Here is a 21,641-nt window from a genome sequence, read left to right as displayed (position 1 = left end):
TCTGCAATGCAGATGCTGCGTTGCATCTCACCCTCCATTACCCAATGGTTGTTTGTGTGTGTTTTCTGAAGGCCTTTGTACCCGACAGTCCTGATAAGAGACATGGACAAGCATACTAGCAACGTGACAACCAAGTGAGTCCTGCATTAATTCTTAAATGCGTGAGTGAGCTGGGCTAGTGTTCTGGAATTTCCTACACAATCAAGACATGAGGAGTACACAATGAGTCTCTCTTGGTAAGAATGGCAGAAGTCTCTTCTAAATAGCATTTATGGCTTTCTCTCTTTGTGGAGTTGATTGTCACTTGACAGCAGGGCACCAATTTACTCGTTTAAAATCCAGAGATAATATATTGGCTTACTATGGCTTTTCTTTCTTAGTCACAACTCATAACTTTTTAGTGAGAATAATTTCACCATTTCCAATTAGTTGCCCCAAATCTTGTTTTACTTTTTAAATAGTTTGTCCCATTTGCGATACAGCCTAGGATCGTGCGAATTATTTGACTACTGGTGAATTATTAGCCGCTCTATCACTAAGTTCCATGCAATTTACAGGACATTCAGTTCCACATTTAGTGTAGGCTTGAACTTCTGTGGTTGTTCGTCTGATGTGGGCAAACTCAAAATGAAACAGAAAAATTGGCAGGTTTTGCTTTCTAATTTGCTTCTACTGTCAATGAGATGCTAACAAGATTAGCAATGCAAATTGTGATAGCGGCAAGGGGTGGGTGTATTTAATGTATTAATACAAAAATAGAAGTTCAATACTTTGATCACTAGTATTTAACTGCATTTTTTAATGTTCTGTTATGAATGAAGTTTAGCATTCAGTAGACCTGATGCAGCAGTGCCCTGAGTCATTTTTACTATATTATAATAGTTTTTGTTTCCTCCCAACACAAACGGACGCAAAGCTTGTAGATTTCACTTTGTGGCCTTTATATTCAGAATATAGGTGAAGACTCTTTTCTGGCTGCGCTTGCTGTCCCTGTATTTCAATCCCTCCCACACGACCCAAATTTGGATGTAACCCTAGCCATTCTAGGACTCTCTGACGTCACATGCTACAGTCGAGAGGCCCCAGCTGTTTTCCGAGATCAGGTGTCAAAGCCTTTGTGTGACTGTCATGGTATCCTCTGCTCAGTACTGGCAGGGAGACCAGTCTCCCTCCCTCCCTCTCTCTGGGATGATCTTCAATCAGGTCAGCCTGTCTGCAGCTTCAGTGACAAACTGAGAACAGACACACTCTCCTCACACTATTAAGTTTACCCTGGTAGCCTACTTTCAGGGCTGGGGATGTAAACAGAATTCATAGTATGGGTTGTCATGGGCACAAGGGAGGCTTGAACACAAGTACTATGCATTTGTTGTTGCTTAGACTCGTATTTATGCTTTCAAAATGTAGGTGGCACCGTTGCCAACACAATTTATATAATTGTTTTGGTTCAGTTGTTGAAGAATTTACCCAGTCTAAACCTCCACTCCCTTTCAAGTTCAAGTTCCATCACCATTATAAACATTTCACAATAGATGTAACTCATTTTTAAGCAATGAACATAAACAGTTGTTCACACATAACACACACATTTATTTATTTTTTTACCTAATATGCCTGCATAGTTGTTATGGCAATAATCATACAGGGTTTCTGATATTTAATCGAGGAATGAGCAGCAAGTTTTACTCTAGTCAAATACCATTTGCTCTAGTGTTTTCTAGAATCTTAAAATCCTTTTGCCTCTTCTCAGTGTGTATGAAGACAAACTGTGCCCAAAACCATATTTCCTAAAACTGACACCGCTGAGTTTGTTTTATGCCTTGGGGCTTAGGTTCCAGAGTCGTCTATTTGAGGGATCGTCTCCCTACTCCCTTTCCCTCCTAGCCGTCCAGGGATTAAACCCCAAATGCTGGTGTCACCGTGTTCTCTCCGTTCATCTCCAGGCTGTTGGAGACCGACAGTAAGTCCCTGCGCTCTGTGAACGGTTCCAGGCGGAACAGCGGCTCCTCCCTGGTGTCAAGCTCCTCGGCCTCCTCCAACCTCTCCCATCTGGAGGAAGACTCCTGGATCCTCTGGGGCCGCATCGTCAATGAATGGGAGGAGGTGCGCAAGAAGAAAGAGAAGCAGCTTAAGGTGAGACCTTAAGCACCTTAAACACGTTTGGCCATCAAAGCTTAACCTGAGTCACGTCCTGGAGAATATTATACTTTTGTACTACACTTTCATTTTGTGTTTTTAAAATAATTAAACTAGTGTGTTTCTAGCCACTGTCAGACCCCAACATTCTGGTATTTACGTAATTTTTTTAAACCATTTATGGGCAATCTTGGACAGAACTATCAATTTCTGACAAGAATCATATTCCCCTTTTTGCTCAACTGTTTGGTAGCATGGTGACTCAGTGGTTAGTACTGTTGCCTCACAGCAAGAAGGTCCTGGGTTTGAATCCTTGCCGTAGTATAACAATGGACTAGCGAGAAAATGTTCTTTCTTTGGCTGTGTAGCGTCATTTGATACCGGCACCAGCTGAATTACATCAGTACTAAAAAGCATCAGACAATTCTGTGGCGTTCAATGTAATATTTCCATACTCGATTAACTTGTCTCTTCAGGTTCAATAAGCTAAAATTAAAAACCTAAAAGGTTTGAGCAGCAAGAGTAAATGGGTAATATCATGTTCTTATTGTTGAAAGGCATTTTTGTAAATGCTAAGCTAGGTTTTTATTTGATTATTTTTTGGTATTTAAAAAGGTTTGCTTTAGGTCTGAAGTATCGATTTCTTTAACAGCATCAACACGGTTAGAATGGTAACAAGCCCTTGACGTGTCTGGTTGTGGTGTTAAATTATTTAAGAGAAGCTAATATGAGCAGATGGACGGAACTTGCTTGAGATATTTATCAAGACTGCTGATACATTTTCAACATGTTCAGTTGGCGTTCTCTTCCCCCACACTTCCATCGAAAAGAGGAACCTCAACCGCTCTGTCATTATCAGCAAAAACGATTTACTCTCAACCCTAACAGAGGCTTTGTGAGGCTTCAAAACACACTTTCCACTAGTGCCGCTTGGCAGAGAGATCTCTGGTTGATATAATCGATTGAAAGTGTCATGAAGACGAAGACGTTTACGCAGCATTAGTGGAGGTGGTTCTCCCGACGTCTTTTCTGAATGCAGCCTTAGCCACAGAGAAGACGGGCCAGAAAGGCTGTTTTGTTCTGTGCACAAGGCTTCGCCTGTCTTGACTTACATCAATGTGAGGATGAGAGATCCCCTGCTGGAAGACTGTGTGGGTGAAGCTCTGCTCCAGATGCACCCTGCGATGACCAGATGCACATTACGCTCATTTTCCACACGCACACAAACACGCACACAAACACACACACAAACACACACACACACACACACACACACCACTCACCCAGGCACACTCCCACCACATCTGCACCGGCCAGCGTTCCATTCCTGCAGAGAAAATGGGCAAATGAGGTCGCATCAGCAGTTAAAACGCCACAAGAAAAACATTTAAAAACATTTAATGCAGCTAAACGCCTCGTTTACAAGATTGTATTCGGAAATAGAAAGTTGTTCTCAATGACATAAAGGGCAGAAATCAGAAAATATGTCACTGCCTTCATAGTCACACATTCAGTGTGGCCCTGTCTGTTTGCTCTTAAACAATAATAACCTTATTTGTATAGCACCTTTCCTACACAGCTTGGAAATCAAAATACTTTAAATGAATATAAGGTAATCAATGTACAATAATCAATGACAGTAATAATAAGAAAATAAAGAAAACAAGTAAAATGCATTTAATAAAGATAAATATGTTTTCAGTTTTGGGTCATAGATTTTTATTCCATCTTCAAATCACATTCAAAGTATTATTAATTTTTTTATTTTTTTTAACTAAATGTTCACTGTTTATATAAAATGTATCCAGAGCCTATTGAGTTGACTTTCATGATTGGATTAAATATTTTCATCATACAGGATCTTGTCAGAAAAGGGATCCCTCACCACTTCAGGGCGATAGTGTGGCAACTGCTGTGCAATGCCCAAAACATGCCCATCAAAGATCAATACTCGGAGTTGCTGAAGATGACCTCGCCCTGCGAGAAGCTCATTCGCAGGGATATTGCGCGCACATACCCCGAGCACGAGTTCTTCAAGGAGAAAGACAGCTTAGGCCAGGAAGTGCTCTTCAACGTTATGAAGGTTTGTCCTAGTTTTCTTTCAAGTAGCATTTGTTTGACATGACATGTGTCTTTATGACTGTTTATTGAAATAATTTGTTCTCTCTGAAAATTGCAATTTATCTAAATCCCTATGTGGCTCATTGTGTTTTTTTTGTTTGTTTTTTTCTAACTGCTTATACAGCATAGTTATTGCACAAGTGGTAAGAACACCCTGGAGGGACAAATTTTGTTGTTATAGTTGATGCAACATACAAGTCGCTGTATGGAGACAAACAAAGGGTGTAGTGCTAGCTTCAGTTAGCAGTTCCAGCTTGACCCCAGAAGCCCTGAGCCATGCAGTATATCATCTGAATAATATCTGAACTCCAATATGCTCGTCACCTTTTGAGTCTCATCCCAAACCACTCGCTGTCATCTCAGGCCTATTCTCTAGTCGACCGGGAGGTTGGCTATTGTCAAGGAAGTGCATTTATCGTTGGATTGCTGCTCATGCAGGTAATGACTACATTACCAATATGACAGTTCATTACTACAGTGGATTTGAATAGGCTAAACTAACTGAGTTCTATACATATGGAAGCTTTAATGGTTTCATGTATTTCTTGTAGATGCCTGAAGAGGAGGCGTTCTGCGTCTTTGTGAAGCTGATGCAAGACTACAGGTTGCGAGAGCTCTTCAAACCCAGTATGGCTGAGCTGGGACTCTGCATGTACCAGTTTGAGTGTATGATCCAAGTAAGCAACAAAAGGGAAAGCAAATTATTCTGAAAAATATATGATGTTGAAATATATTTAAATATTTTATTTTGTTTTGTCTTTTTACGTTTCAATCAGGAGCATCTCCCCGAGCTCCACGTGCATTTCCAAGCTCAGAGCTTTCACACCTCCATGTATGCCTCCTCCTGGTTCCTCACCATCTTCCTCACCTCCTTCCCTCTGCCTGTCGCCACAAGGATCTTTGACATCTTCATGTGTGAGGTCAGTTATAACGGACGTTTAGTTTAATATGAAATGTTTACTATTAAATGTCAACACAACCTACTCATGAAATGATTGGAATTGCCAATGTGCTTATTGAAAGAATGGCAAACAAATTGCCCAAAATGAGCATCACAGCCAGTGTAGAGTAGCCGTTATAAAGTAGTGCCACCTGCTGGGCTAAATGAGCATTAACTAACTTGTTGGTCCACTAACTTCAATAAGTTTCTCTTTTACACTTAAAGCACAAATTCAGCCGCTGTAGACTATTGCTGGGAAATCCATTGTTATTTTGTTTTCTATTTTTACTACGGATGATTTATTTTACCAGGGTTTGGAGATTGTGTTCCGTGTGGGACTCGCCATCCTCCAGATGAACCATACAGAACTAATACAGCTGGACATGGAGGGAATGTTACAGGTATAAATCCAGCCTCAAGTTCCGTCTTGTAAATTATTCTCTTGATAATGTTTTGAGGACACGGGTGCATCGTCCCCGCACACACATTTTGTTTTTGTTCATTATGCGTAATGTCTGGGTTTCTGGCCGTCACTCATCCAGTCTGTTTTTCCTTTCTGCGCTCCAGCACTTTCAGAGGGTCATCCCTCACCAGCTGGACAGCGGACCAGACAAGGTCATCCTGGCTGCCTATCAAGTCAAGTACAATGCTAAGAAGATGAAGAAGTGAGAAGGACTTTGAACATTCTTAATTCTCTTATTATCGCCATTATCGTTTCCTGGAAAACTGTCTATGCCAGGGTTTTTCGGTTCACATTCATCAACATGATATTTATTGAATAAGTTTGATTTGTAATTTTTGTATCCGCAAATGTTTATGAGAATCGCCGACTTTTCAGCATTCTTTCTATGTGTTGCGACATGTTTCAGGTTGGAAAAGGAATACACTACAATCAAAACTAAGGAAATGGAAGAACAGGTGGAAATAAAGGTGCGGCAAACTAAGTGTTACGTTTCGAGGACAAGAAATGCTCGTCCAGTTTCCGTATTTGGTTGAATTCTGTGACCCTTGCCTCTGCTTGCTCTGCAGCGGCTGCGGACCGAGAACCGACTCCTGAAGCAGAGAATCGACACGTTGGAGAAAGTGAGTGTTGTGGCGATTGTTTGAGCGCGTTGCTTTGTCAAAGTCAAACAAACCCTCACGAACAACACACCATTACGACTTGTTTCTAAAAGATCACCAACCTCATTTTAACCCATCCCATGTGTGCTCATACGTCACGCACGTCCTGTTGACCTGTTCGGAACACATGAATTCTTCTTCTTTCACTAACTGGGCTTAGTTCGTAAACGCTAGCCGTCATGGTGCGATGGCTCTCGGAGATGTTGCCACTTGTGACTCTCGTGATGCTTTAGTATCTACGTGCACGTCAACACTAACTGCGTTCATTTTAACTCGTACTGTTAAAGAGCGGGTTGGAGCGCAAAAAGTGACTGGAGTGGTTTGCGATGATGCAGAGTGCCGCATGCCCAATTGCACCGTTTCACTCGTTCCCCAGCTGTGTGTGTGTGTGTGTGTGTGTGTCATCACTGCCTGGTTGCAGCACCGTGCATGAGGTCTGTGTTGTGGGAGCAGGGACGACCTCCGGAGAGGAGACTTTGGACACCCTGTTACAGCCTCTGCTCTCTGGTTCCTGAAACATCTCTTTGTGACTTGCCGCACATGTGTTGTTTTTTAATTTTTATTTATTTATTTATTTTTACTAACTGACATTGTTCCGGCCTTAAGGGTAACAGTAATAGTTCAGAGCCTAATTTAAAAACGCACATCGCTCATATAAACAATTTTTTGTGCTATTTTTCTACAATTTTCTAAGCTGTTTGCTGTAGCTGTCCTGTGCTTCGCCTGTCTCTGACCTTGCACCGTGGTATCAACACCATTTCATTTTCACTTTGTCACCTTTTCCTCATTGTTTTCAACACAACTTTTTGCCAATGTTCCTTTTTTCGACCTCCTCATTCTGCAAAATGTCAAATTCCGTTTTTTTCAAGTTGGACAATTAACACTGATAGTTATCTGGAAGGAGAAAAAAGGAATATTGGGTTTCATCACTTAAACAATCAAGTGTTTCTTCTTTTTATGTTCTAAACTGTCCTCTGGATTGTCTCTCTCTGCTGTCTTTTGTTGATATCTCTGTTTTGTAGGAAAGTGCTTCCTTGGCAGATAGATTGATCCAGGTATATCCTTTATTTTCTTTTTCTCTCTCACCTATCTTGCACCTTTCCTGTTTTTTTTTTTTTTTTTTTTTTTTTTAAGGATTTCTTTCATTTAGATTTATAAGCCTTGCATGTCGTTGATTAGTGCCCAGGCACAATAATGGTGAACAAAGAAAGCAAGTTGTAACTCTAAATATCTAAAAAGAGCAAACCAGATCACTTCAGCAGAATGCATTATTCCATACGTGCATGTGATCTCATGTTGTTGCATGTCACATAAACCACATATCATTTATCAAAGCTTGCTCTTAGGTCTCTTAGGAGCTCTAATAAGAATCTCAAAAATCACTTGCTATAGCAACACAAAAATTAGCATGCACATAAAAGAACACAATAATTTTCTATCTTTTTAAAAATTATTATAATATATTTATTTTTTTTAAAACCAACCGTTCCGCCCCTCCATTTCTCATCTTACCGTGCTCAACCCCGCCCCTGGCTACGGCTGGTTGTGTCCAAAGGGACAAGTGACTCGAGCCCAGGAGGCAGAGGAGAACTACCTGGTCAAGCGGGAGCTGGCCACAGTCATACAGCAGAGCGAGGAGGCCAGTGCTCAGCTGGAGCAGGCCCAAAAAACCATCACCCAGCTCCAGCAGCAGCCGAAAGCGGTAAGGAGAGGCACGTTGTCTGCGGCTAGGCGGGTACAGTCCCGCCGCCAGCCGCGCTAGCTGTCAGGTGGCAGCGCCCTCTCCATTACTACCTGGAGTTTTTTGTACTTGCGTAATTCAATGCCTAAACTTCTCCTTCACTAGATTTATTCAGTGTCTTAAGATTCGAGGCCACAGTTCATCTTTCCGTCTGTGGTATGTTGTCACTCTTCTCTTTTAGCTTTGTCTCCTACCCTCTCTTCCATAAGCGCACCTGAAAAGCATCGCTGCCTAGCAACAGAATCCATGCAGTGGCGGATTTGAATTCTGACCACTTTGCGCACGGACTATGCATAATGATATCTTTTATGCATGAATTGAAATTGGGACATGGTGTTTGACGCAGCTCAGTCACCCTCACCAGTCTTTGGCATTCTCAGAGATGTGTTGTTTTTTGTTTTTTTTTGTTTTTTTTTGTGAGCCGATAGATTTCACATGCGGTGGCCCTTTTTAACCAGTAGTTCTCTTGGTGAATCTCCTTAATTATTGATGGATAGATTTGTGATGACAATGTGGGCTCTGGATACGGTGTTTTACATAATTTGCTTCACAATGAGCTATCATAAAATATTTATTAGAAAGATGGTGGTAAGCTTGTTGGTGTCAGTTGTCATTAAAGTCAAATGAGTTCTCGGTTTGTGTGGATGTTTGCTGTCCGAAGAGAGTATTCCTTTTAGACTATGTAAACACACATTAATTTTGATTCAAACAAAATGGCTGTTCGTTGTTTCATGGCAGTTGATTGAATATTTTGACAATGATGTTCAGTCCGGAGGACCCACAGAGGCGCTTTGTTCTCTATTGTGTATCGTAGAAGGGAAACCTGCGGTACTCTGAAGAGTCCATCCTGCAGCTGGAGAGAGAGCTGGTGCAGGCCAGGCTGAAGGAGGCAGAATCCCAGTGTGCTCTCAAGGAGATGCAGGACAAGATCCTGGACATGGAGAAGGTGTGACCTCTGACCCTGCCTCTATTTTCTCACCCCATCGCTGACCTTCGCTCAGAAAGTCCAACCTCAACTGAGTGTTTCATTTCCGTCGTTTCATAGAGGAACATGTCGCTACCAGACGACACCAACGTGGTGCGTCTTCAGGAGGAGCTGATTGGGGTGAAGCTGAGGGAGGCTGAGGCTTTGACAGGCCTCAAAGAGATGAGGCAGCAGGTCCGAGTCCTGGAAGAGCACTGGCAGGTGAGCAGCTGATTTTCCAGGAAGCCCTTTATCCATAGAAAAGCCAATATACTGACCAAATAGCGAAAGTATTTCATAATCCCCAGTGTTTCCGCATCCACTTTAAATCTACTTCAACTGATGGTTCCAAGTTACGGATTTTATCCAAACACAACTTGACAAGTTAATATATCAGTTTGTATTGAGCTCTATTTAGCTGTTGTAAGACATGTTTATACTTGTGACGTATATTTAGTTTCTCATCTATAGTGTTTCATATAACTGACTTTTCAAGCGTCATCTTGATGGAAAATCTGCTCTAAAAGACAATAAATGGAATCAACACATGAAAACAGGTTTGAATACAAAAATGTTCTTCAAAACAACATCTGTAAAAGGTTGTCTTCACAGTACTGATTGGTACTGTGGAATTCCAAATATAGAATGTGAAACTGTTCTGGGTTTCTGGAAAATGCAACCTGGACCCGGTTTGTTGCATTGGAACCAGTTTGGTTACCGTGTAACCAAGTGCACCCTGGATACTGGCTACATGAGTGCAGTATCTGTATTGTGTTTCCTTGTCAAGGATGCTTGATTGGCTTTGTAGCCAAGCCTTCTAGATTTCATGTCAGATTAAATGGAAAATTTGGTATCACAGACATAAACCTCGGTATTGTTATGAGAAAGAGAAAGAAAGGAATTCTGTGCTTTTTTTGACATGATATTTTTTGCTCATTGCTGAATAATTTATATTAGCCACTCACCTTAATAATTTTGCTTTGAACTGCAGGCCAAAAAGTGATGCAAGAATATGCAACTTTTTTTAATTGATTTGATCGATGGAATAGATGACTGATTCTCGTGCCCCTCCCTCAGCGTTACCAGGCGCGCGACACCGGGCGCTGGAAGGACGGTCCAAGGAAGAATGCCCTGAGCGAGCTGCAGGACGAGCTGATGAGTGTGAGGCTGCGCGAGGCGGAGGCTCAGGCCGAGCTGCGAGAGACGCGACAGAGAACGCTGGAGCTGGAGACGCAAGTGAGAACTCGCGCCGGCGCACGTTTTTATCCCCTCGATTCGCCTGCAGAGTTCCTCAATTTCCTCTCCTGTCTCATTGGCCCACATGCGCTGGTGAAAACATTGTGTTGTCGTGGAGAATCGAATGGGATAGAAGCGGCTCAGCGTAGCACTCGCCACTTCAGGCCGCAGCCTTCAGAGGGCAGCAGTCATCTACACAGCGAGGACGTTTGGAGCGTGGAGGAGTGGTTCACTCACCTCTTCCACTTCACCCACTTCTTTGCTTCATGGAATGAATTAAAAAATCATATTTGACATTTAAAGAGTTTGCAGGGTTCTTAGAGTGTATGCAAATGCATTTGAACTGTCTTTGATAAAATGCAAATGAGAGAAGCAATCCATAGGATGATCTGTGTTGGATGGGTTACATTATTAAGTCCCAGATTCCTTTGAAAATGCAACGGTTTTTTTTTACTTTTCCCAACATCCAGATTTAGCCTGGTCTTTGCTCCAACGGTCACTTTATTTTCTTGAAAGTGTGCCTTCTTCTAATTTATTGTTTACTTCTGGGTTTTCTTGGTCGCTTGAGGCGGTGGGGATAGGTTTTCATTTGAGAGTGCTGTTGTTTTTGTGACTGGGCATCCATATTGACAGTTCGCTGCAAGCTACACTGGTTTATCAAACTCACCACAGCTGCATTTCACTTCTCCTGATCAGTGCGTTCATTCCAAGAAGGGCGGACACCACCACCAACAATGGAAACAGAATATAGAGGAACAGATGCATTAAGCAAATACATTGAAGGGCTGTTTCCTGTGACGTGCCGGCTAGAAAATACTATAAAATTTGGGATTTCTTAACAAAATAATCTTACATTTTACCTCAGTTTTTCTGACTCTGTCTTGTCATTTGGTTTTCTCCATTGATATAGTCACTCAACTGTTTTGACATAAAGAATGATGGCTGCTTAGTTTTTTTTGTCGATTCAAATTAGGAGTGTGAGATATTTTATACAGTAAGAGGGAGATTCTGATTCTGAAAACACAAACACTTTTTTTTTTTTTACTAACCCTAACCCCCAATTCCTGGTTGATTTTTCTCAGTACACCAATAACAAGTTGCTTTGCTGAATAACTAATTTAAGCTTCTAGATATGACTGTGCTACAATTTTTTTTGCGCCACTTCTGCCTGGCTCCTTTAATGTACAACCCTGATTAACAAAATTCTTACCCCTTTTTCCTACAGAGCCAAATTCACAGCAACCAAATCCGGCGTGCAGAGAAGGAGGGGTGCGGCCTCCAGGACCGTGTGCAGACGCTGACGGCGCAAAACAAAAACCTACACGTGCAAATGCAGGAGATCAAGCGCAAGCAGGCTGAGATTCAATGCAAGGTACCTGCTCCTAACAGAGATATCTCAGATTGCTATTTTCAGAGTTACCAGGAAGGGGCGACGCACCCTATGTGCCAAAGTGTTTGTAAAGTCCTTGAAAAAATGTGATCATTGAATTCCAATGAGATAGATATATAGTTATATAGTTATAGTGGATTGTAATGGTAATGCTTTATATTAAGGTCTTTGTAATAAGCATTAATAGTCCTTATAAATCCTTATGAGATGCTTATTAACATTATTGTGAGAGTAAGACTATTTAAGTTTTAAGGTCCCTGTAAAGTGAATTCAGTGATTTGGAGGACTGAAAGATGTAGGACTGAATTGTGGAGTTAGACCGCTCAACTTTCTCACCATTTCTGTGGCCTGGATTTTTTGGGTGGAGCTAAATCAGGGACGTGTGACATAACGTGTACCTACCTGGTACCCCCCCCCCAACACTGTATAAATGCCGGGTCGGAAATCGCCGCATCAGTGGTGATGCGTACTAACAGCCCGCTAGCTAAGCGTGGAGTTCGGGATAAAACGCTGTTTTGGGAATAAACACAGGGAATAAAAGGCGTCTTCAGGGAGACCGTGAACTCATGCCAAGTCTTGGTGCCGATCCCGTGGGTGCCTCCGAGTGTTGCGCCCGTAAGAGCTGTGCCCTCGCTCCCGGCACCCACCAGCAGGAAGATGAATTGCTGCCTATGCGCCTGGAACAAAAAAGAACTGTCCCGTTGGTTTGACCACGCAGGGTTTGGTAACGTTAGTGTTAGCTTGCATGCTAGCAGGCCGCAGAGCACCAACCTGACCTGTGGAGGAGTCAGCATGGGGCACCAGAGAGCGGGGGGTCCCCGCAGCCAGACAGCACCGTTTTGAGGCGAGAAACTAGACAGAGGACGGGGTTCAGCAGAATGTTTAGGCATTGGAATTCACTCCAATGTTAACGTTTAACATGATTAATGCGATTGGGCGTGGTTTCAGCGTCTCAGAGTAGAGTATTGCCTATTTTCTCCATTCTATTGAAACCTGATTTTAAATACATGGCGATTTTTTTTTTTTAATCATTCAAATTTGGCTTGGTGGTTAATAACACATTTTTTTGTGGTGTGACAACTCAGAATACATTTATTTTCATTTTACAGGTAATTTAATAACGTCATTTATTAGCTGTTAACTATGATTTTATTATGCGTTAATATGACTAAGTGTTCATAATAGCACTTATTACAGTTAACTATGATTTCTGCAGCTCCTCCATCTGGAATGAGCACTACATGTGGTCAAGGTTGATCCAATGTGATAACAAATTACATATGAATACAATATTTGAGATGTAAAGCACAAAATAACACTTTAAGGCAGCTCTTTTGGAATCTTTTGTTTTGCTTTCATCACTTTGGCGTAAATGGCAGCCAGACGCAGTCACAAAGAGTGTTCCATAAAGGCCTTTGAAAAATATAGCACACTTATTAGTACAATTACATCATCCTTGAAGATTGAGGTAAACTATATATTGTAAAGGATATTCTGGAAACGTTATATAAAAATCATATATAATCACATAAAAATATGATAATAATAAGAATAGTTTAATAAAGGCGTCCGCTATTCGAAACAATCCTGTTCTTTTCCACGGAACATCGTAGGCCTTTCACAATCTGCGTTCTTGTCTGTACTTGTGGACTTGTGAAACGTCATCAGTCGCAGCCCAAGTACTGTTCCAATTCAAAGTCTGCATCAAGCCAAGTCCAGTCCAAATGCCCGGATGTGGACTTGCTCCGCCCATTTTATCGGGGATGCATCGGTGGTGACTTGTGTGGACTTGGGACAGCCAAGTATCCCAGAATGCATTTCGCAACAAGCGGTGGTAATGGTAATGGTAATGGCGGAGAGGTAATGTAGTGTAATGTAATACAACAGCCCCGCAATAAATATTAACCTCAGCAAGGTTAGAATATTGTGTTTTTATGTCATCTGATATTGAGAGGTGTTTGTCCATCCCATATGAATGAGGATAAACTAAATATTAGAAACACCCTTCAGTATAAACCAGTATACTTAACCACTACAAAGTGCAGCTAATATATTAAAAACAATCTCTAAAACATTAAATACAGACTATAGAATATTAAACTACATTCGTTTTTTTCTAGGTGTACGAAGTAAACTCAAGTCTACATATAAATGGGTAGACAGGTTAACAAAAAGCAGAATCATTAGACTAACTTACAAAGCTAGAGAGACAAGCTACTATGGCTCGTTTCCTCTCCATCACCGACCGCATCCAGGCTCTTCTTTGCTGGATACGCCTCCTCAGGTCAGCTGCCTCCTCTTCCGCCTCACTGTACAGGGTACCGACGGCAACGGCAACAGCAAGCCGGGTCCGATCCATTATTTACCTCGTGTTTAGTCAAATTTTAAGTTTTTTAAATGTCTGCTCTCTCGTTTCTCCTCCTTCCTTCATACACCAATATCCCCCACAACGATCTTTTTCCCGCCACTGGCCTTATATGTAGGCTACAGATCTTGGAACATTTAAATATTATTACAGTACATATTAATAGTACATACAGTACATATAAATATTTTTGAAAATGAAAAGAGGTAGGGTTGTGTTTTATATCACATTTAGTTTTATTGTAAATACACATTACAGTGAAGATAACCGGAGTAGACGTATTGCCAAGACGAGCTGAGATGATGACATCACACGTCCACGTCATCAAGTACGCTGCTGTTCCGATTGCGTCCTGCGTCCTCCCACCCCCGGGAGTCTGTACTCCCGAGTCGAACTTGCCATGTCTGAACTACCAAGTCCGCAAGTCCGGACTTTGCGTACTTGGTATTGAGAAACGACCCGTGTGGAAATGTGTTTGATTCTGACGGCACTTCACTTCCACTGTGTGATGTCATCAACAAGCGACAGTAACGCCAACCAATCAGGAACACCTTAATATGCGACTCAAGTTCAGTGCGTATTCCGTGCGCTATTATTAACACTTATATAGTCTTATAACCCATAATAAAGACAAAGTTAACTATTTAAGTGCATAGTTAACTGCTAATAAATGCTATTATTAACACATGTAGTCTTAATAACACAATAATGTCAATAAGCATCCTATAGGGGCCTTATTACCTATTAACTAACGCTCATCACGAGGACCTTAATATAAAGCGTTACCATTTGAATTTATAAAGATCACATTATAAATGTCCTCGAAAAAAAACAATGCTTAGAGTAGTACTTCCTTGAATTTAATTTTGTTATGCCAGAATGAACCCTGTACTAAAATTGTAAATTGATAGAGAATACTATTGCTGTCAGTACTTAAGACTAATTATTTTTTTTTTTTTTTTTTTTTTTTTTTTTTTTTTTTTTTTTCATGAATTATTTCACACTACGCGGGTATAAATAAAATCAGTTTAGCCTGGTCTGCTACATACTGATAAGGGTAATATTCCGATCCAGAAAAAGGAAACTGCTTGTGGAGCTTTTTGTTTCTGCTGTTGGTGATAACATCTCAGTGCTGATGCATCTGCCATTACTGTTAAACTCCTATCTACAGTTCAGCAACACCGCGGTCTCTCAGGAATAAACCTTCTGCCGGGCTCACTCACTAACACACATACACACACACACACACACACACACACACACAGCTCAGTAGTGTCTTCTACGGATCGGGCCCCTACAAAGTGACTTGTTTTTTTATTGAGAACAACAGCACCACAAAACCCTCGGGAGTGCTCAGAATGACTGTAAACAACCCCTAAGGGGTGTAAATACGGTTAAAAATTGCATTTTGTTTGTTGTTGTTTTCTTTCCATGCAGAGTAAAGAAGAGGTGATGGCGGCGAGGCTACGCGAAGCTGACAACATTGCTGCGATGGCTGAACTGCAGCAACACATCTCAGAGCTGGAGATCCAGGTACAGCCCCCCACCCCTTTCTCACTCTGTTGTGTGTCTCTCAGCACAAGATTTGACAATCCCCAAAGGGGAACAAACAGGGGAAAAAACATTCTTAGATGAAGGTAACGATCCAAAGCATGTATATTAGTCCTGAAGCATATGTCCCTACTATACAGATACATCTCTTATCATAACTTTTTTTCTAAGAATTGGTTGAAACTTCTGACACGAATTTCTATGATAATATATAGTTGAATAAACTGAGTCAGCCGAGAGACGTTCTTTTTCTTTTTCCATTTCACAAAGCAGTGTGTGTCAAGCACCATCTGATGTATACATGGAACCGCATGTATATCTGCATATCTGATGCATATTGTACTGACGCACGAAATCCAAAATAAAGTGTGAACTATTTTATGTATTTCGAAAAACATCAGCTGAAAACATGTGTTGTTCTCCAAAATGTTCACAGGAAAATGACACAAGATACAGGTTCACTTTATAAATGGGTCTCGACAGAAGCTGGAAAGAACGAGTCAAGTCAAGAACTGTCACATTATTCAGGGACATCTACGGAAATTATGAATTGAAGCCTCTTATCGTCTGGGTTGTTCAAATAGCTATATATTGTTTTACTACATTTATTTATGAGACATCAAACATGTTTGAGGTTGTCGAAAGTTAAGTCTATTTTTTATCACTGTCAAGACACCTACAAAAAAACTCCCCCTCCTCCCACAAAAGGTGAGGTCAATCACACATGTGGTCTGAGGTTTGGTTACTAGGCGATACAGCAAACCTCCCCCCAAAAACAATGAACCACCGTCGTACTGAGGATGTTTTGGAAGATGTTTACTTTGTGCAGTGAATATTCATTTGCATTACAGACATTATTTAAAACTGACGGACTAAGGATAGAACACCTTTTGTGTGCTGCTTGCGAGGGATTGAAATATTGTACTTTGTACTATTCAATGAAAATCTCGAAATGACATGCGGACACTGCCACAGTGGGGGTTATTTGTAGTTTGCTTTGAGATTTTAGGGTATTTTTGACTCAGCACCGGAAGATGAGGCGCGCTTGTGTACACTTGATTGCCCTTTGTGTTTAGAGCGCTGCCGAGAAGAGCTGCTGTTTTCCTTATAACAGGCAGGAGATGTCAAGCAGCCTCCCTCTTCCCATCCAACGCCCACACACAGAGGAGAAAACTTTTTTGCTAACTTTTCTTTACTATTATTGCAGTGCCGATTTTTTGTGTGCCTTTGGTCCACGGTTTGGTTAACTGTCGTACAGATTGTGGGCAAATATCCTGCTCTTTAAAATATTTTCATCGAGGAAAAACAGCTGCCCCGTGGTCCTCTGGTCAGAATTTGGTGATTACGTTCGTCTCTTTTTACAATGACACGATTCACTGATATGTGTCTCAGCTCAAGTAGGGCTTATACAAGCAAGACCACAATTGGAGCAAGCCGACAAGGATGGAGCGGCATCTTGAGTTTCAAGGTGATGCAACTCGGAGTGCTACAGTAATCATGCAAAATTGGCCGCTAGTAATAAAGTTTGTTATGACTTATGTATCAGAATGATTCAATTGAGGTGTCGGTGCAATCCTTTCCACTGTCTCGGTCTCAGAAGTAGCCGTGCGCCCGGCCCATGTGAGCACCGCAGCTCTGCTATCTCTGCTATCTCTGCTTCAAGATGAGAAACCACTTCCTATCAGGCAAAGAGACACTGAATGCTAAAGTTGACATGCATGATTTACTTTGAGGTTTCTTTGACAGGCTCAGAGATTTATACTTAATGCTTCAGCCTGAAAGGGAAATGTAGTTATTTTCAGTTTTAGGCATTTGGTAATATTTTTTCTCCTGTTCTGGTATTGATCTACACTACACCACCTACCACCACCACCACCACCACCACCACCACCACCATTCTTTAGAAGTGATCAATATTGTACCAATACAAGGCTGTTCCTCACATTGTTTCAAGTTTCTTTTCAACAAATACCAAACAAGATTTTATGAATTTTCATCATAGCACATTGTTCAGTCATGTAATTGAGTTGCTATTATAAGAGCTAAATCTAAATGGAGTTTTCTTTCTTAAGACAAAAAATTGCTTGAGGTTACCAACCACTGTGGCCTTTATCATTTTTTAACACAGCTGTGTTCTTTTGTTATGTCCGTTTTGCCCATTGCTCCAGATTTTTCGTTTTTAGGGTGGTTGAGGCTGCAGGCAGCCGAGGAAGCCACCACTTAAGCACATTTGACGTTCCTGGCCACAGGCTGACACCTGGTGATTCACGCAGCTGAGCACAAGGAAGTCTCATTAACTGCCTATCCTTTATCGTAACTGTTTTGGAAGGAGGAAACCTCAAAAACAACCCAGATACTTGGAATAACATTGCTTGTTAAGAGTGCTATCAAGTCCCCGCACCTTTAACCCCCTTCACCACAGGAATCGAAAGACACTGTCTTTATTTTTGGGGTGTTGGCCAGGCAGAGGATGCAGTGAGCCCTCCGTACCCTACCACCCCGCCCCTGCAGGAGGGGGGGGACCCTTCCCCGCTCGTTTCCCTCCCTTCTCCCACGCAGTTGGCTTCGCTTTGCCTCAACGCCACCGCTCGCCTTGCCTAATCACACCTACAAACCGGCTGGCTGTAGGTGTGATTTGAGGTTTGAAATACAGTGTTTGTTTCAGATGCCTGCAGATGTCTTCGCTGAGACGTAAACATCACACGTGCCGTGTTTTGCTGTTCAATGCAGCTACCAGCCTCATCCCCAGGGCCCCAGGAGGAAATCAAGCGTGAATGGCAGTCTCTTGTGCTGGGGTTGCCCTGGCGTTGATGTCTTGAGTTTAAAACCACCCATGTCAATGTTTTGATGTGTCTGAGCTACAGAGTCTACTTTTATAAATTTTTTCCTCAACTGTACTGGAGACTGGGCCTACTAGCAGCAGGTGTTTACCTTTGTATTTTCTTAAGAGGTAGTGTGCAGAATGATAGAGCATCAACCATCTCCCTGTGTTCTAGGTGGCTCGACCATCATCGCAATTGCTAGGACCGAACAAATTCAGCAACATGTTGTAATATATATATATATATATATATATATATATATATAATATTTTTGTTGTTGTTGATGATGCAAGAATTGGGATTGTAATATTGATTTCTGTATACTTAAATTTTCCTCAGAAAGAAGAAGGAAAGGTCCAGGGCCAGCTGAATCACACAGACTCGAGCCAGTACATCCGTGACCTGAAAGACCAGATAGCCGAGCTCCAACACGAGGTGAGCCTCAGACACAGTCCGGCTCTGTCGCTTGAAGAAACTTCAAGCCCTCGTTGAACCCTGTCGAGGTGTTTATACGTCGTCTAGGATATGCAGGTTCTTGTCGTTTTTCACAGCTGCTCAGATTTGGGTTTTCTGTGAAAAAAAACACATAAATAGATTAGTATAAGTGTTAACTACACCCATAAACTTCCTGTATAGAGTTGCTGGAACCCAGCCCAGGCAAAACAAATCCTCTACGCACGAGGGTTTTCTAAAGGCGGCGACTCATTCACCGGTGGTTGAAATGAACTGCACTTAATCATTGGATATGTTGAAGACGATGCCGACAGCCTCCCGGGTTGATTTAGCCCTGGTGGGAGGAGAAAAACGACCTTAGATCAATCATGGTGATTTAAGTGTTTGTGGTGAGGAGACCTGACAGGTGAGAAAATGTAAAGGATGTGGAATTTTTTTTTTTTTTCTTTTAGACAATTGCTCTTAAAAGACCACCCCTACACGTACACACACTCTGACCTGTTTGCTGGAAATACTTAGCAGTTCTTTTTCGTGGGTTGTGAAAAAGAAAGACCTTTGGCCAAGTAGAGACAGGCAAATCTACTTTCACACTTCGAGTAAGCAGGGTGATGGTGTGATTCTCTAAGCGTGAACTCTGAACGCCTCTTTCCATTCATGTCTGTCTGCTGCACGGCAGGCTGGTGCAGGTAAGTCGTTGCCGGGCACTTCCCTCCAGATGTGACTTCATTTCGGCCGGATTGACTCCCTCATCGGCTTCGCAACCCTCAGCCAGATACACCTGACCTCTGCCTGCCTTCTCAAAATGTTCCCCTTTTCATTTGGATAAAGTTGTTTGCATGTGTAATTCCCTTCCATTAACCACCGTTATCCTCTTGAAATCCAGTGATTGTCCCGACAGACTGACCCTGTCGTGCTTGTGCATGTGGAATCTTTGTGGATGGCTGGACCTTTGCTCACAAGTGCATCATCATCTTTTTATTCTATTTTTTATTTTTTTACCCTTTTTACCCCCAGCGTCGACCTACATTGGTTTTTTTTTTTTCCTTCTAAAATGCCCCTCTGCTTTCTCTACAGATCTGCTGCTTAAAAGGACAGAGGGGTTTTCCCAGCCAACCCTCTTTTGACGGCATCCACATAGTCAACCACTACCACGACGGGTCTTACCACTCTTCAGATGAAGACGGAGCAACGGCTTCGACCTTCGCAGACAGCCGACTCAGAAGCGGCGGCGGCAGAGTCCGACTGCACCCCAAAGTTGCGGACACAGACAGTGAGGGAGACGAGGAGGAGGAGGAGGAGGGGGAGGAGGAGGAGGAGGATGATGATGGGGAATCCCTGCGTCTCTCTGTGCCCTCCAATGGCAGCCACAAGTCCACCACAGTGTGAGCGCGGCACCGGGACCAGAACCAGAGGCTGTTCCTTGGGAAAAAGGGTCTCTCTCTAAGCAGCATTTTTAAGTGTCATTTCATATTGTGAGAAACACACTTATGGAGTATATGTTTTCATGCTTGTTTGTTTGTTTTTGTTTGTTTTTGTTTGTTTTTGTTTTTTTAAAACATCTGCTTGAGTACCACATTCTGGATCCCAAGCAAATAACAAACAATATCTAGATTGTAGAACTAACCGCAGTCAACCGGGCCGAACGGGGACGGGAGGCGTTCCCATCACAGCCCGGGACGGCCAAAGCGACAGGTGCTCCCCTGCTGGCGTCCGCTGGGTACATGACGCAGGAAAAACAACACTTCACAAGGACATGTTTTATGCTTTATGGGACACCTCATCCAATTTATTCTATTTTTTAACCGCTTTTTAAAAAAACACATCGAATTGGCTCCCTCTAGTTTTTTGAGCGGAGGAAACCAATAAATCATGACCTACATATCACTATGTAGTCATGATAAGCCTGGTTTAGAGCCCAGTATCAAAGATAACTCACCAACCAACATAGATTTGTGAGATGCCGATTTTTTTTTTTTTTTTTTTTTTCCTTTGTACAAATCAGACTCTTTCCCACTAGGATCTGTGATGTCAGCAGGTTATGGTGAACTGTGCATCATTGTACATATGTAAATGTTTGGGGTTTTTTTTGTTGTTTTTTTTCTTTTTTTCAGTCTCATCAAACTTGAACATATGTATCTAATGAATTATTGCATATCTAATGTTTAGAATGTTTTGTACAAATCAGATAAAAGGGAAATAGAGCTAGCTGAACACGGCATCGAACCCCTTCACGGCCTCCACAATGAAGACATTTACAGATTACACTCTTTAGAGGGGGCTGCTGACGTATGGTCCGTTGAAAGGAAAATGGATGAATTCTCCTTTCCATCTGAAAATGTCGGCCTTTTGTTCATTGAGCATGTTACTAATGGAGCAGACTATCACCGGTGTAAGGGGCTGACTTCTAAGTACTGTTTTTATGAGTTCTCTGCTGTCATCCTTACTGCTCGCTCTCAAAATGTAAACTTGTCGAGAGCGGCGTAACCACAGAGGAGTTGCTTTAACGTGTGCCGTGTCACACATTTGCACAGACATGTATGAAAGTTCAAGGGAGCGTTTATTGGGAAAGTTGAAATAATACAATATATGACACTTATTAAACCATTGTTGATAAATTATATAAATGGGATATGTTTTCTGAATGGCGTCTTAGGCAGTTAAGTATTGCCGAAGCTGTTGTGCTTTTGGGTAGGTCAGCTCCACTCCATTTCATACATGATGACCTGGATTTTTTTCTTGTTTTTTTTTTCTTCATGTCTAGAGCAGAAGTGACGGGTTATAAAAGAACAACCTAGATATA

General features: G+C 41.9%; 1 protein-coding gene across 1 annotated transcript in view; it reads left to right on the top strand.

The window, feature by feature from the left end:
* The window catches only part of evi5b (ecotropic viral integration site 5b), a 34,665-nt gene that overhangs the window by 12,860 nt on the left and 164 nt on the right, over positions 1-21,641 (top strand). The window contains exons 3-20 of the mRNA XM_080000227.1: positions 1,944-2,133; positions 3,995-4,219; positions 4,621-4,695; positions 4,809-4,934; positions 5,034-5,177; positions 5,509-5,598; positions 5,765-5,862; positions 6,067-6,127; positions 6,227-6,280; positions 7,342-7,374; positions 7,875-8,021; positions 8,875-9,006; positions 9,106-9,246; positions 10,102-10,260; positions 11,486-11,632; positions 15,453-15,548; positions 18,728-18,823; positions 19,916-21,641. The exon at positions 19,916-21,641 is cut by the window's right edge and continues 164 nt beyond it. Of these exons, the coding sequence (XP_079856353.1) occupies positions 1,944-2,133; positions 3,995-4,219; positions 4,621-4,695; positions 4,809-4,934; positions 5,034-5,177; positions 5,509-5,598; positions 5,765-5,862; positions 6,067-6,127; positions 6,227-6,280; positions 7,342-7,374; positions 7,875-8,021; positions 8,875-9,006; positions 9,106-9,246; positions 10,102-10,260; positions 11,486-11,632; positions 15,453-15,548; positions 18,728-18,823; positions 19,916-20,227 (2,326 nt within the window). The 3' untranslated portion in view covers positions 20,228-21,641. The remainder of the gene's footprint in view (positions 1-1,943; positions 2,134-3,994; positions 4,220-4,620; positions 4,696-4,808; positions 4,935-5,033; positions 5,178-5,508; positions 5,599-5,764; positions 5,863-6,066; positions 6,128-6,226; positions 6,281-7,341; positions 7,375-7,874; positions 8,022-8,874; positions 9,007-9,105; positions 9,247-10,101; positions 10,261-11,485; positions 11,633-15,452; positions 15,549-18,727; positions 18,824-19,915) is intronic.

Source organism: Zeus faber (genome assembly GCF_960531495.2).
Source record: "Zeus faber genome assembly, chromosome: 1".
Taxonomy (NCBI): domain Eukaryota; kingdom Metazoa; phylum Chordata; class Actinopteri; order Zeiformes; family Zeidae; genus Zeus; species Zeus faber.
The sequence above is the reverse complement of the archived record's forward strand: the minus strand, read 5'-3'. Positions and strand labels throughout refer to the sequence as shown.